This window comes from Python bivittatus, unplaced genomic scaffold (assembly GCF_059951505.1).
Source record: "Python bivittatus isolate LINGU-HERP-01145 unplaced genomic scaffold, Pbiv_v1 ctg000160_np1212, whole genome shotgun sequence".
Lineage (NCBI taxonomy): Eukaryota > Metazoa > Chordata > Lepidosauria > Squamata > Pythonidae > Python > Python bivittatus.
In genome coordinates, this window is record NW_028277076.1 from 11,430,215 (window position 1) to 11,446,281 (window position 16,067).

The following is a 16,067-nucleotide window of genomic DNA, read 5'->3' on the forward strand; positions in this document are numbered from 1 at the left end:
TCGGTAGTCTGTGGCTTCCTTAACCCACGACTCCCATTTTATGACACAGTTTCTCTTTCATGTGTTAGGGCATCAGATCTGCAAATGCCCAGATGTCCACGAGGCACCACGGCGTCTGAGGGCTTCTGTACACCTTTGCTCCCATCTAGCGCTTGGCTGCTTTCTTGGCAGACTAGAGCTGGTAGTCCTGAGGGTGGTACTTTACAAATCATGGACATATGTTCACTTCTAGCAGTGAATTCAGACAGTGATACAGGCAGGGCTGCAGCCCAAAGGAGGCCACTGAGAAAGAGGAGGAAGATATGCTTAGAGAAATCTTGGGGTTTGCAGAAACACAAACATCTTTACAGGAAAACAGGAGTCCCTTTCAAGAAAAAGAAACGTGTCCAAGTGGGCATGCAAGGTTGAGCACCTGCAGTGGGGGAGCAAAAAACAGGTTACTAGAAAAGGACACGGTTGGCTGCGTTTTGAGTAGGCGTTTATTGTTAAGGGAGCATTAAAGGAACTGAAGAACTAGGTGTGTGGAGCCTGAAGGCGAGAAGGCCGAGGGCAGATGTGGCAGTGGTCTTCCGGTCCTTGAAGGGCAGTCCCGGGGCAGATGGGGTGGGTTATTCTCCACAGTGCCCAAGGGGAGGATGAGAATAGTGGGCGGAAGCCTCGCAGAGGGAGTCCAGACTCGGAGGGAGGAGTGTCCAGACCGGGAGGGCTCTTAAGCAACAGGCCGTTGCTTCAACCTCTCCTGGTCAGCAAGACCCTTGGGAGCCTGGGAAAATTTGCTTTCTGGGCGGGGGGTTTATGTGCTGCTGCTGCACCCAGAGCAGGAGGAGAAGAAGGAGAACTCGGGTGGCCCCAGATGAGGGAAGGCAAGAGAAGGAAGGAGGCAGAAGGGAGGCCCCAGCCGGGAAAGGACTCGGTCCTCGGTCCTCCTCCTGCCCTCCTGAGGGGCCCTGGCGGTGGCATTTGCAAGGCCCAGGATGCCTGTCCCGTCAACCAGCTTCTGGCTGGTTCACACAACCTGCTGAGCTACAAAGGGTCACACCCTTTGTTATTAAAACCTTGTTCTGTATATTCAAGATAATTTGGCAGGACAAGGAGGTAACAGTGTCCATATCTTAAGACTCTGAAAGCCTTGCTTATTCCACAGAAGTCAGAAGAGTCATCCTGAACGCTCATCAGCCCCTGAGCCCTCCCCCCATGGAAAAGCTTGGCAGGTAGCTGATCTCAGGGGCCAGGAGGCCCCACAGCACCCAGCCAGAGGAGCTGGGCGGAAGGGCCCCCCAGCAAAGGCGGGGTTCTGAGGCCAGCAGCTGCCTGGAGCGCCGCATCATGCCTTGCACCTCGTGGTTTTGGGAGCTGTGGGTGGTTTGCGCTTGCTGCTTAAATGGTTGTTTGGAAAATGGAGTTTTGGGACGCTGGTGGCAGCAGAGAAAAGGCTGAGCAATGCTACGGCACCAAAAAACAACCGCAACCCAAGCCTGCTCTCTTTGCCCCATGCCTGCCCTCCACACCTGAGGGTGTCTTTTGCCCTCCAGAGACTGCCAGCGCCTTATGAAGCTGGCTCAAGGACCACCTTGGGCACAGGCGGTGAAAGAGCTCAACTCAAGGCTGCTGGTGAGGGCTAGGGCTCTGCAGGAGAAACACCGTGAAGTTGGCATGGATGTCACAGCAGCCTGATTTCCACGGGAGACCCACTCCTTGCATTCGTACAGACTTGAGGGACAGAGCAGCCCTGCCTGGGGACAGGGAGCGGTGCTTCTCGCTGACAACTAGAATGAGCACCAACAAGTCGCCGGTCCCACTTAGGAGAACATGGTAGGCATAAAATCCCCCCAGCCCTTGCCAGTGATGCCAAAGTAAACCAGCAGCCTTCAGGACTGCAGCTGCCCAGCTAGAAAGTTTTGGAGCCGGCTTGCCCTGGTCCCCAGGGCTCCCTCCAGACTCATGGAAGCCCTGAGTCAGAAGAGGCCCTTGAGGGCTATGTAGTAGTCACCATCCCCCCCGCCCCACCCAGTGCTGGGATGCCAGCCTCTGCTTGGACCCAACCACAGAATGGCACCCAGAGCCTCTGCAGGTAAAGATGTCTACTGCCTTTTCCTGTTACCATTTGTTCTCCCACTGAGAGAGAATCTGCCTTCTTGTTGTTGTTGTTCAGTCATTAAATCGTGTCCGATTCTTCGTGACCCCATGAACCGTATCACGCCAGGCCTTCCTGTCCTTCACTGCCTCCCTCAGTTGGCTCAGTTTCACGCTCATTGCTTCAGTGATGCTCTCTAACCATCTCGTCCTCTGCCGTCCTCTTCTCCTTTTGCCTTCCATCTTTCCCAGCATAAGGGTCTTTTCCAAGGAGTCCTCTCTTCGCATTAGGTGGCCAAAGTATCTGAGCTTGAGCTTCATTATCAATCTTTCCAATGAACAGTCAAGGTTGATTTCCTTTAAGATTGACTGGTTTGACCTCCTACCAGTCCAGGGGACTCTCAAGAGTCTTCTCCAGCACCACAGTTCAAAGGCATCAATTCTTTGACGCTCCCTGGCTGTGGGTCCTCGGAAGCTTTAACCAGCTCTGCCCCTCTTTGCTCTGCAGACATGAGCTGCCGTGCCCAGAAGGACCCATCTCATACCGGTTTCTCAGCTTCATGCCCTTTTTAACAGCCTGAGGGAGGTGGGGATTTGGTGGCAGAAGAGAGACTGCCCAGTCCAGAGACAGGAGGGCACAGAAGGAAGAGGGCACAGGTTCTCCCTTCCAGAGACCTCCTTGGACTGTCAGAGGAAGCTCTCTGCCACAACCACGGCCTGCATGTTACACTCACTTTTCCTTCTGGGTTTGTAGGTCTTGAAAAATACATTGGCTTGAAGTTCTTGGATTAATTGCCATATGCAGAGTCATTTGGAGAGAAGCACTCAGATTCTATTTCAGGAAGTCAAAGAACTTATTCTCCTAAATGAGAGCAATGTGAGGCAGTGGAAATCCCCTGGAAATGAACTTCTGGCCTCCTTCGGTCAGACAAGGCATAACCATTTTGAGCTTTTTTGAGATTTCTTTGAATGGGAACGACACTAAAGTCCGTGCCTGGGAGGTGGGGCAGAAGGCCTATCTCTGCTGTGCTCCCTTGCTTTTCCAGGAAAGGAGCAGCTCCATACAGTGGGTTTCATTGAGCTCCTTCATTCTGTCTGCAGGATGCTTGCCTACGCACCATTCAGAGTTGCTCCCCCCAGTTTGGGTGCTCCCTTTCCTGCTAAAAGTAGATGGACTGTGGAATTGCACGAGGCTGCCAGCATGTCACGGGTTACAAGATGGGGTTATGAAGCTTTCTGACTCTAAGTTTTCCCAGCCAAGGAAGATGTTTCTCTGCTTGCAGGAGGCCTCCCCTGGGACATATTTATCTGCAGCCTTTGTCTTCTTCTGGAAGAAATCTCAGCACCGAAAGAGCACACACTTTGAATACAGAATCCATCAAGTTCAGTCTCAGCATTCAGCATTCAGATACAGTCCTTGCCCCCCCCTCCCCCCAGGTTATTACAATGAGGATGGACAGGCCACATGCATCCTCAACCTGTTTTTGTGGTTCTCAGAGCATCCCCCCCACCCAACTGGTGCTGCTGGCAAACCACTAACAATGGGACGATTCCTACTTATTTTCAATAGCAAGGGAAATTAAATCCACATTTAATGTATTTAATGCATTCACAACCTGGGAGGAAAATAAAATAGAAATGGAATAGAAATCCCCGGTGATATTGTAACCATCCTGGCTTGTCCACTGCAGCCCTCTGCTCTCTCTCCAAGAAGTTGTACCTTTTCGGTGTGCCCCCCTTTTACGAAAGCTGGTGGAAGGAGCCCCATGGGGCCAAGCCTGAAGTTCACTAGTGTGTGAAGCCTTCAGGCACATATGAACGCAGGAAGAAGTGTTTGGTTCTCTGAAAAGAGGTGGGAGAGGAAAAGTGTGAAACCGGGGGGAAGGGGGCTCAGCAGCACCAGCAGCAACTGCTTCTGCCCCACCCCCCCAAAGCATATTTTTAACTGGCACAATTAAGAACTGTGGGAGAGCTCAGCTCTCAGGTTGACAGAAAGGTGTCTTTTGACTAATTAGGAGGGTTGGTGTTGATGGGTTGAGCTTCTGCTGGAGCTGAGTAACTCTTTTCTAAATCCAGCTAAGGGGCATAGTTTGGCATAGGAATGGTCTTAAGGAGCGCCTGGACCACTAGCTCAGGGAAATAAGGTCCTCCTACCCTGAGAGGCATGAGCTGTGCTGGCTCTTGCAAAAGCAGCAGGTTGGCTCTACTGGATGGGATCTGTCTTGAGGAACTCTTGGCTACTTCTGGAGCCCTACCTGAAATTTACAGTGTGCTTCAGTACAGAATCAGACTCTCCTTGCAGAAAGGGAACTGAAGCTCAACATGTGCTTGGGGCCACAAAGTCTGTCCATAGCAGAGTTGGGATTTTCACCCACCAGGCATGATGACCATGGGGTCTTGCTCCATCTTGCAGAGTCTTGCTGAATCTCCTTTCGGGAGCGATGGCCCTCCACCACAGTCAGACTGGTCCAGAGCAAAGGGGTGGACTGATGAAAGGGTGAGGGCGTTGCCAGCTAAGCTTCCTGGGATTCATTCATCCCCGCATGGGGGCCGACCTTCAGGGCTAAGCACTGAGGGAGGGGCTGAACCAGTTCTTCATTCCAGTTTCATCCATATCTGCAGTAAAGATGTTCATCTAGCTGTCATGTCTTCTGCCATGTCAGCCAAGACCTGGACAAGGGTTAAGCATCTGCAGATCTCGGTTTACTGTCCATGCTGTACTTGACAGAGACTAGGATTCTGAAGCTGGAAGCCCCCCTTGAGGCCAAGGAGTCCAGCCCCTGCTCAGTCCAGGAACCCAACCCATGCATCTCAGCAGACGGCTGTCCAGCCTCCATGCAGCACCTCCAGAGGAGGGGAGCTCTCCTCTCGTTCCTTCCTCCTTGTGGGAAGTTTCATGGAATCACACACACACACACCCCGCTTGGGGTCATTTGTGTCCCACTTGCTGTTAGGAGTCACTCAGATTTTGGTGTCCAGCCAGAAGCAGCTGCTTGTCATGCGGAGCGAGAAATGGATCTGTGGATTTCTTACATCACCGTTTGTCCTCCTTGGTATGAAAAGAAAAGGCTTCTTTGCATGAACAGAGCAGGAGCAGAATCCACATCCAGGGACAGCATCTTGAGCACCTGCCCCATCATTTCTGGAGGGGAGGGGTTGGCGCGCTCTGCCTTTCTCCTTCAGATGAGCCTGTGTGCTCCTTTCTTCCCTGCATCAGCATTTCTGAGACCCTTTATCTCATGCTGGTTGCTTGGTTTAAACCGTGTAGATAACTGCCCATCTCACAGCAGTGACTCTGCGCAGTGCCCAGAGAATTAAAACCACATAACCCAGAAACATAATATGCACAATAAAGGACCCCGTACTGATGAGACTGACTGGCTTGCACTCTTCTCTGTTGATCCCCTTCCCTGCAGGCCCTTCCCATCAGAGGAGACCACAGAAAACGAGGACGATGTCTATCGCAGTTTGGAAGAGCTGGCGGAGTAAGTGTCCCGTGCGTGAGTGACATGGAGGCCCTGAGGCCCAGCTGGTCTCTTGCATCATCCATGTATCTGGCAGGAGGAATTCAGGGAAAAGGCTTTCCTTCTACAAACGGGTCATGTGTTCTCACCAATGCTGGCCATCTTTGGCGCTCTTGCAGTTCCTCGGATCCCCCGGGCAGCTCTTCCCTCTGGCGTGTGCCCCCAGAGCCACCCGACAGCCTTGGGCTGGGCTGACGCCACACAGAGGAGGGCGGAAACGTTGCCATGGCTCCTTTCCTTCCCAGTTCAGTTTGGTTCTCGGCAGCCTTGGCACGTTGTGCTGTGCAAGGGGCCCAAAGGAGAGGCCGCTCTCCCTGGCCCCATCCTGAGTGGTGGCTGGCACAGAATTAGGGAGGGGACAGCAGCATGGGTGCTTCCCTCCCCAACCCCCTGCTCTGCATGGCTGTGGGGCCAGTGGCCTTGGGAGAGTTCACCTGGCCAGCAGCGGCCTTTTCTCTCCCTGCAGCAGTGGCTGCGCCATCTTCTCGGGATGGCAGGAAGGATTCTGGTCCTCCCTCTTCTGAGATGTAGAAAGGGCCACTTCGTAGGCAAAGCTAATGAAAGGGCTCCCCTATTTTTAATAGCTCTGCTGCTGATGTCCATCTTGAAGACAGTTTTAATAAGCTCGGATGCAAAACACAATCATATAAATGATATATAAGAAAAGGTTGCGTGTATAATTTGATCTGGGAGATTTTATTTAATATTTAGACTCTGCTGTTACTGTATTTCAAGGAGGTTTATTTTATGCCAGTATTAAGGGGGAGGTCAGCCCCTCCCCCCTTTAAAAGGTCACTGCAGATTACTTTGGGGTGATCATCCTCTTTGACAGCCAGCCGCTTGGCCTTTGCCGCACCCCTTCTCTGGGCCCAAATATGCCTTCCAGATTTGCATTCCAGTTAATCTTTCATTGCCACTAATATGCATTTAAAGATAGTTTCTTTTCTTTCTTTCTTTATTGTTGTAGCTCTAGTAAGCTGATGGAGGATAACCCATAAATTAAGGCAGCACCAAGAAAGGAAAATCACTTTAATATTTATTAAATATTAATGGCAAATTAATAACAAATCATAGAAAAACAGTGGAAACATAATATCAGATGACCATACATTTAAAACATAATAATGAAACAGTGCTGAGTAAAAGATAAATCAGAAACTAATCAAGTTATAACCAGTGGTAAAAGCAAGCATATTAATTCTTAAATTACATCTTTCCCAGCATAAGTGCTTCAGCATTCTAAATATTAACCATAAAGGGTAATAATATGGTACCTGCCACTTGGGTTCCAGGTTTACATTAAGGTTTCAGGATTGCAGAGAAGGGAAAGGTGTCCCAAAGAGGATGCATCTTTTTCTCAGCTAAGAAGGTCGCTGAACGGAGTGGCCTGTCTCTCTCTACGGGGAGAGGCCAAAGCCAAAGGCAGCAGGAGTCCAGCCCCACGGCCTTGAGCGTCCTGGCTGGAGCAGCTCCTTTCCCCTCTGGGTCAGCATTTCTGAGACCCTTTCTCTCATATTGACCCAGGTCCCATCTGGGTGAGAGTGAAGGCAACTCCAATGCTTTTAAAGTTGACTGAGCCAAGGAGCTGTTATATCCGCCCCCCCCGACATTAAATAATCTGCATTTTATTCTAGTGAGCATGATTTGGGAGAGGATATTTACGATTGCGTCCCGTGTGAAGATGAAGGAGATGACATCTATGAAGATATCATCAAAGTGGAAGTCCAGCAGCCCATGGTGAGAAACCTGTGACTTGCTGAAGGGAGAAGGAAAGAGTCAAACCCCTTCAGCCTATCACTTTTTGAGCTGGCCTCCTTTAGAAGTTGGAAGCAGGCTGGGAATGGCAAGAGTTGGGTGGGGGTGGTCCTTGGACCTTCTTCAACCCTGGCTCCCCAGCCAAGAGCTCTATTGAATTTCAGTTCAGGAAATTGTGCTCCCTCCCCATCTTCTGATCAGTCATTGTCCAGCGGAGGAACCATACCTTGAGAGGTTATTGCTGAAGATGCCTCCCAAGTAGGTGGAATTACTGTGGCAGAGAAAAAAAGTTGTAAGAAGCTACATTTCTGACGAACGCATCAAATGGGAACCAGATCACAGGCTGCTTTGATGTATTGTCACTTTGCCTTCCAGATGGTGGAGACTATAGGGACAATCAGTGGCTCTGCTAGCCAAAGTATTTGTAGATTCTGGCAAGTGCTGATCAAGAGTTTCCATGCAGAGCCTGAGGTGTCTTTCTCAGAGCCCCTTCTTCCCTTTCCTTCCTCTGGTTTTCCTGCTGCACTTTCCTGAGTCATGGAGAGTTGGCCAAGATGTCAAAGGGATTTGGGAAAGTGCTGGTCAGAAGGCAATCCAGGATAGGACAACTTTGGGTGGGCCAGTCCTGAGTTCTGAGATACGAGTGGAAGCAAAGCTACGTACCATCCCTTCTGTCCTGTTTGGTGCATCCTGGCTGATGGTAGTCAGCAAGAAGAGTAAGATTAGTTTGTTTCATCCGCTTGGGATCTCAAATCTGCCAAAAATTAAACTCACAGAGATCCAAAGCTTTCAGTGTAAAAGCTGCCTAAGAAAATGGGGGCAGGAATGAAGTTTCTAGTCTTCATGGCTCTGGAGTAAGCTTGAGAATCAGCAGGAAGGGGCTTAGAGGAGAAGGCAACACTGCAAAGCCAAAGCTGCCCATCGACCACGAAACTGAGCCCTCCCTCCCGATCACTATAGGGAATTTGTGCATTGAAAGTTTGGGGGAGAAACAGACATGCTGCATCAGATGAACTCAGAGGATGCTCCCTATCAACTTCTGGGTAAACTTGCTCCTTCTGAGCAGCTGGGGATTTTCTCTTGCATTTGGACCTCACCAGACAAGTTTCTCCTGAAGGGCAGGTGGGCCCAAAGGCAGCATGGAAAGACCACCCACAGCAGGTGGAGAGCTGGTGTCTTTGAGGAGGGCACAGCCAAGAAGATCCTCCTTCTCCACAACCATCACTCACTTAACTGCAGAGGAGGGTTGGAGGGGGTCCTCCTGAGGGGCAGAGTCCTCCAAGATACTTCTAACTGGCAGTGGTGGAGTCCCACCTTCTAAAGGTTCATGCAAGGGCTCCTTTTGCTAAATGGAGAGTTCAAAGTGCCTTGCTCCCCAGTTCTTGGGACATGTGCAGGGGAATGTGGCTTACTTAATGGGAACAACAGGGTTCTCTTGCATTTCACAAAGGCCTCTTATACTTTCTCCAATGGGGCCTTTTTGGAAAAAGGAAAAAAGGAAAAGTAAGCAGGCAGTTTTTGATGCCAAATGTATAACCATGCTTGACTTTGCTTGTTATCTATGCATGCTTCAGATCAGATACATGCAGGTAAGTTTCTGGCTGTAAGTGAAGAGGGTCCCTCTCCCCTTCCTGGGTCTTTGGATTCTAGAAAAAGCATCACTTAGTGGGTCTGTGCCCAACATTAATGCAACCCCCAAAGGTCCCACATGCCCGGTGAGCTCCTGCCTCAAGAACTGCAGGTGCTGGGAGATGCAACTGGTTCTCAAGTGAGGTGCATGGGCTCTCAGCAGGGTGGAATTGATTAGGAGACCACAGATCTGGAGCCTTTGAAGTCCTCCAGTTGCCTCCCAGAGGCTGCTGGTAGCTGCCACCAGTACCATTCCTGATGTGTGGAATTGGACGCAATCTCTTGCATTGGCCCCCATTCTGTTCCCCCCTTCAAACAACCTCACAGTTATATGCTGCAGAGAGACAAGACGAATAGCAGAAGCATTTGTCCCTATATTTTGGAACATTCCCTTGTTCATTGATAAATCCAACTGTTCCCTAAGGTCCCTCCCACCTTTGGACAGCTGGCCTGCAAGAATTTGACTGGGAAATAGCAGAGAGGGAGGGGGACTGCCATTCTGAACTAAGGCAACCTCATTAAAAGCACAGTTTGCTCTGTGGCAGATAAGTATTAGCGCTTGATTCCCCCTGATTCCCCCCATCCAAAGACCGTTGAGGATGAGTTTGGATCTCAGCTAATCTCTCTCCTTCTCATAGTGTTGACTGAGGAGATCAGTGCTATTCTTTTGGAAATGCATTTCATTTGTGGCCAGCCTCAAATCTTTAGTGATTTTGCAGAGTTTAGCCCTGAGAATTAGCCCCAGGTAGATGCTCAGCTCTTTGGTTCTTGCTGGAAGGCCAGTGCACACTGTTTTGCAAGGCCAGGGAGGAGGAATGTAGGTTGGCCTTCTCACAGGTGCCTCCCGCATTGTGAACGCCACAAGCAGGGAGACCGAGCCATATGTCAAGCAAGCAGGAGGGGTCTCCCAGGCCTCAGAGTTGTGGTTTCCTGAGTTGGGGTGGGAGAGCCCTTCCCCAACCTGACCTTGTGCTGTCAAACCCCAATTCTTTCCCTGTTGGGAATCCTTCCATTTTCCAATGGAAAGTAATTTGGGAGCAGCCACACCCTGCCCCCTGCTCTCCTGATGGATCTACATGTGGTTGCTGGAGGCTGTGTCATTATCTTCCCTGCCTTGCTGGGTCTTGCTGCTTTCAGGGAGACCAGTCAACTTGATATGTGGCCATCCATCATTGCCTACCAAAGATCCACCCATGAGTGTTTCAGTGATGCAGATGGGGACCAGCACACCTACTGTCCATATGAAAGTTCTCCAACTCCATTCAGGGCCACATCTCCGGGGTGGGTGGGAACAGTCCCTGCCCAGAGTGCCCAGAGTCAATTCAGAGCGGGGCCTCCTGGGAAGCAAGGCATCTTGGGTCCATTCCACTGAATGCAGGTCCATTCCACCTCTGGGCATCGGGCTGCCAATTGTCTGTGCTACTTCCTCTAGAAAATGGGCATGACAGAAGATGACAAGAGGAACTGCTGCTTGCTAGAAATTCAGGAGACGGAAGCCAAATACTACAAGACGCTGGAAGAGATTGAGAAGGTGAGTGACAGAGGCTGTAGCTGCAGTTCCTCTAAAGGGTCACACAGGGCGGTGGGTCAGCCCCAGCTCTTCCCAAGCAGAACTGGGTCAGGGAGGCATTTTGCATCAGCCTGTGCCTGATACGTCTCCATGGAGGGAAGAATAAAACGTGAACAGACTCCCTGCCAGATTCTGAAGTGGAATTGCTTTCCCAGAATATGAAGGTCACAATTTAATATGTAGAAGGGACCTTTGTAGGCAGCTGTCGATTTTGAGAAGGCTGCATGCTCTGCTGCTGCTTCTCACGATTTTCTTCATTGCTTTTGCAGAACTACATGAGTCCATTAAGGCTGATCTTGACTCCGCAAGACATGGAAGCAATATTTATAAATTTGGAGGTAATGTTTCTGTGGGTCTGCTTGGTTTTATTATTGAGGCTATGTTTACTGCATGCCACAAGCTTCTGGTTTACAGTAAGCCCTGAAAACCCAGCTGGTGTGTTGGATGTCTCCTCCCCTCAAGGAAGCCCATCATCCACACCCCTTTCTGAACTTCCTCCTCAGGGAGGGTTGCCTGTGCAGCCCACACAGCTACTAACAGATGTGGGCAATCCCCCAGCTCTCACCATTGCTCGGAGTGCAGGGTTCTCTCCACGTGTCAGGAACTGACCAGGAAAACAACCGACCTTTTTTCACCTTAATCAGCTACTAGGCTTTAACTGAGAGTGAGAAGCCGCTGATACAGAAGCACTGCACTGCAAACGGTGAAGGATCATCAAGGAGCCGGTGTTCCTGCTCCCACGGGCCTCAGGCACCCACCACCCGAGGGGAACTAGCAGAGAAAGGGCAGAACCCCAGAGTCTGCCGTGATTTCCAGGCCTTCAGTCCACCTCAGGAAGACTCAGCTAAGCAAGAAAGGCAGGCTGCACAGGGAGCCAACTGCATTCCCTCCTGTTCCTTCGCAGCCCAAGGATGTGGCCTTTTCCCTTCCTCAGGCTTCTCAGCTCCAAAGTAGCTCCCGTCTCCTCAACCTTGTGAAGCCAAGACTAAAGACTGGGGCCTCCTTAGGAGTTCAGGCCAGCTCTTCTAAGAGGACAGCGCCAACTGCAGGACACTGGTAGCAGTTTCTGTTAAATATCAGCCTTCACTGAGGCAGCATTCCTCTTTCCCTCATAACAGGGGAGCCTCACAGCCCCCATGGATGACTCATCTTCTGAGGATGGCAAAGATCCTGAAGAGGTTTTGGAAGCCAACTAAGGCCAAAATCTGACAGGAAGCATTGGCCCTTTGTGGCTGGAATACCCTCAGCCCCAAACTCTGAAGCCTTTGAAGTCCTTCAGAGAGCCAGCCCCTGGAGAGTAATGCTTACTCTAGAGTTGCTTCCTCTGCGCAGACCTACGAGCTGATGGAGTAGATGTTAGCTCATTGTATAAAGGTAGCCCTCGTAGCCCCTGAAATAAAGGCCCTTGTTTGGATATAACCAGAATTGGAACAGGATCTACAGCTCTTGTTGCCTCATGACTGGCTGCCTCAGTCACTGCATTGGATTCAGACTCAGAAGTGCTCTGACTAGCTCTTCCCTTGAAACTTTGGAGAAGGGAACTCTTAAGATGGCTTGGCGTGACTCTTGTCTGCTGACTCACTTGGTCCTCTGGTGATTGATGATTAAATAGAAGGAAGGCTTTGCCTTATCCTCTCCCGTATCATTTCTGCAGCAGAACCAAGAGGGAGACGACCACTACAGCTGCCTGGAGCTCTCCTTGGTCCTAATGAGATTTGTGAGACTCTGAGTGAAATTTGCCAGATGATGCAATGTGTTCTTCAACTTGACTTTTCATGGGGTTGATGAGATTTCCTGTCTTCATTTAGGTGTCTGCTAGCATTTCTTGCGGTTGACCAAAGCAGAGTTGAGGCTCACAGGAGAGGCAAAATAGGCACTTAGATAAGATTCCTCTTCCAAATTATCCACTGTCATGGACAGCACCAGGTCTGGGAGGGAGGAACAGCGAGGACTAAGAAGTAACAACCTGGTCTTGGTGAGGCAGGGGTTCCCTGACATCCTGCAACTTCAGCTGACCTGCTGCTGAAGTGACTTGAGGTGCTGGCTGGATCACATTCCTCATCTCCTGCTGGAGCCTCTCCTTGCGGCCAGAACAGAACCCAGAAATACATAATTTATGGCTGAACCAGCATAATCGCCTTAACTGGCAAGGGCTCCTTACTTGGGATGAAGCCAGGAAGATGTCCTATTAAGTACTGATGGGAAGGAAATGACTCTGTGATAGGACTCTTTGCTCAGACCAGCTGCTCCAAATTAGGTGGCTCTGCCTCCCGCTCCCCAAAGCCTTAGGATGCAACCCCCCCCCCCCCCCCAGTCTCTTTGTGGCTATGGACTTCCCAGGATCTGGCTCTAGATGATGGAATCAGCGTTCTGATATCTTGGAACAATGAGTAATTTTCATCTATTTAAGAAAATTGTTTTGTTTTATGGATTTTTATTTAATTGAATTGTTTACTGGCACTTTTGGAAGGAAATGGAATTGAATGCTTAATTGCTTTTGCTATTTTAGTGACTGGTAACTTGAAGTTAAAAAAAAATTGTCTTAATTTTTTTCCAGGAGCCAAATCATGATATAACACTCATTTCGAAACCTAACTTTATAGCAAAATGGTGTGGAGTTCATTTTCTCATAACTCTCAGGTTTAGGAGTATCAAAATATATATATATATTGGTTTTTTGAATCCTGGTCAGTGATGACAAGCCATACTTTTTTTTTTAAGTATGTGAAAATTTAAGATTTAAAATGTCAATTTCCAAATATGTTTCCTTTGTTTCAGGACCTTATTAAAGTGCACTTCAACTTTCTCAGATCCATCGATGTCTCCATGATGTCTGGCGGAAGCACCTTGGCCAAAGTGTTTCTTGAATTTAAAGAAAGGTAAAAAGGGAGTCAAGAAGAGCGAGGCTGGGAGAGGTGGTTCTCCAGGGATTTCTAGCGGAGAGGGATTTTGGGAGACCACTTCCAGGAATCTGAGGTATCCCCAGAAGTAGGGCATGATGGAGGTGGGTCACCGTGCTGCTGTTCTAAAGAAAACAAGGAGAGATGTTCCCAGATTAAGGATAAAAAGCAGAAAAACGCCTGGGTGCTGACCGTCCAGTCTGCCACACCACTGTTGGAGCACTGTATCCAGTTTTAAACTTGGTTGTCCAGCATCAGTTCTTGTTTCAGAAGTAAATAGCCTGAATCCTCATCAGCACACTTACTGGAATCTCTTTCCTGGCCAGGAACTGGCTTTTAAATAGACAGAGATAGATAGAGATGATAGAGATAGATAGATATTTGAAATGCCTTAGTCTCTTGTAAACTGCCTTAAGAAATACCTATTTTTGAAATGAGAGAATAGATTTTCCTATTTTTTCCAAGAGCTGTGCTTTTGCTCAAACAAGGAGTTCCAGCTTTTCTCTCAAGAAATAGAACTACTAAAATATTTCTTTCATTATTCTTTTCTCATTTAGTATCAAACTATTGTTTCTGTTTTGGCAAACCGTTAAATGCCATGACAGCCTTCAGTTGGCGTTAGGGGCAGTTGTACATATGTGTGTGTAGTGGAAACCTTGAATGTTCAGAGTGGGATCTATCCTCCCAGGGTGGGTTACAAACAATAGAGGTATGTGTAAATGAGAAACAGTGAATGTAAGTTAAACTAATGGTTTTTCATTTAGGGAGAAAATAAACAAGAAACGCAGGTATAGAATAGTACTTGTGGTAATAGTACTTGTGAAAAAGACATTACATTGATGAAGTAGTTTGAAAAGGCCCGTGCATTGCATCATAGGTGCATTGCACAGGCTGCATCAGCAAGAGTACACTTTCCAAATTTTAAGAAATTATCATTCCAGTTTATTCTGCATTGAACAGACCCCACCTGAAGTCCTGGGTAGGGCTTTTCAGGAAAGATTCAGAACAGCTGAAAGAGCATAGTGTGTCTGGCCTTGAGAAGAGACTGGGTGGGGAATTGGACAGCTGAAAGGATGCCAGGAGAAGAAGGCAAGAGCTGTTCTTTCCACAGTCCAGGGCAGGGAGCAATGATTTTAGCTGCAAGGAGGCAGATTTCGGTTGAATATTTGAAGAACGTTCCTGATGGTAAGAGCAGTTGGGTGGAACCCATGACCCAGGCCACTTTGCCAGGGGGCTGACTGCCCTTGACAGGAAGACCAAAGCAGCGTTGCAACGTTGCACCTCGAGCTTGCTACTTTTGGGCTGTACGTGGGATGTTGCGGCGCATGTAGGAAAGAAGCGGGGGTTGCCTCGTGATGCTGCTGATGTCAGTCTGACATGCAGGCACATGCACACTCACGCCCCGCAGGTGCCAGTGGACCCAGAGATAGTGGAGGTATTCGAGTCAGTGGAGGACCTCCACGTTAACAGATTTGAGCAGAGCTTGGGCAGCCCCTGATTCCTGCCCTAAGCAGGCAGTCGCGCTCGATGGCCTCAGCAACGCATTCCCGCAGTAGGGTTGTGAGGCTGGGCTGCTTGGGGTGAAGCCAAAGCCACAGGGGCTGGATCCATTGTCCCCTTTGGCTCTTTGCAGGCTTTTGATTTATGGCGAGTACTGTAGCCGAATGGAGCATGCGCAGACTACCCTAAATCATCTCATGGCCAACCGAGAGGATGTCCGGCAGAAAGTCGAGGTAACTAAGGGCTGGGAATCAGAATCTCTTCCACATGGCATTTTTCTTCATTTCTGATATTTCACTTCTTTCTTTAAAACTGCTGAGGCTCTCTAAATTGACAGCAGTGAGTCCTCTCTGTTTTTCCTCTCTCTCGCAGCTGCCTAACAAATGAAGAAAACCAATAATAATAATAATAATAATAATAATAATAATAATAATAATGATGATGATGATGATGATGATGATGATGATGATGATGATGATAATTAAATCTATATGCCGCTTGACTCCCAGCAACTCTGGGCAGTTTACAATTGTTAAAACATTTAAAAACAAAGAAAAATAGAAAAAAATAGAAAAACAACACAAGATAAAAGAACAACAATGGCAAGAAAATAAACCCAGAGGGGAACAGAAGGAAAGAAAGAGCATCTGGGGAAGAAATGGTGGACTGAAAACAGCTCCTTGAAAAGCGGAGCCAACGACCGCGGTGGAATGAAGAGCTGGCAAGTAGACCAGCTCATTGATAATTCCTCTCCGGACAAGGAGAGGACTTGAGATCACCCACAAGTGCTCCAGACAGCTGCTTCTCATGAGACTGCAAGATAGCAGTCTCCGGCGAGTTTAGAGCCAAGAGAATAACCATTTGCTCAAACCACGGTCAGCACCTTTAAAAGGACACTGGGTACTTCCTTCTCTAATCACTTTCAAAAATTGCTTGTTAGCTGCTTTTCAGCTATTAGGAACCTTTGGATTGACAAGTCTGAAAACACTGGGTGAGTTTCCTTCAATCCTTAGTGAAAGAAGTTTTAACTACAAGTTTAAGAACTTTAAAAAAAAATTGTGTGTGTGTGGAATAAACAGCAAAATGGTGATTAAAACTTTGATTTTAGAAAGTTAC

The 16,067-nt window shown here is 48.7% G+C and overlaps 1 protein-coding gene across 4 annotated transcripts in view; it reads left to right on the forward strand.

Moving 5' to 3' along the window:
* VAV2 (vav guanine nucleotide exchange factor 2) overlaps positions 1–16,067 on the forward strand; it is a 142,948-nt gene that overhangs the window by 97,140 nt on the left and 29,741 nt on the right. For all 4 annotated transcript variants that reach the window (XM_088147245.1, XM_088147243.1, XM_088147246.1 and 1 more), the window contains exons 4-9: positions 5,490–5,558; positions 7,232–7,334; positions 10,414–10,512; positions 10,821–10,889; positions 13,330–13,430; positions 15,085–15,184. In XM_088147245.1, the coding sequence (XP_088003371.1) occupies positions 5,490–5,558; positions 7,232–7,334; positions 10,414–10,512; positions 10,821–10,889; positions 13,330–13,430; positions 15,085–15,184 (541 nt within the window). The remainder of the gene's footprint in view (positions 1–5,489; positions 5,559–7,231; positions 7,335–10,413; positions 10,513–10,820; positions 10,890–13,329; positions 13,431–15,084; positions 15,185–16,067) is intronic.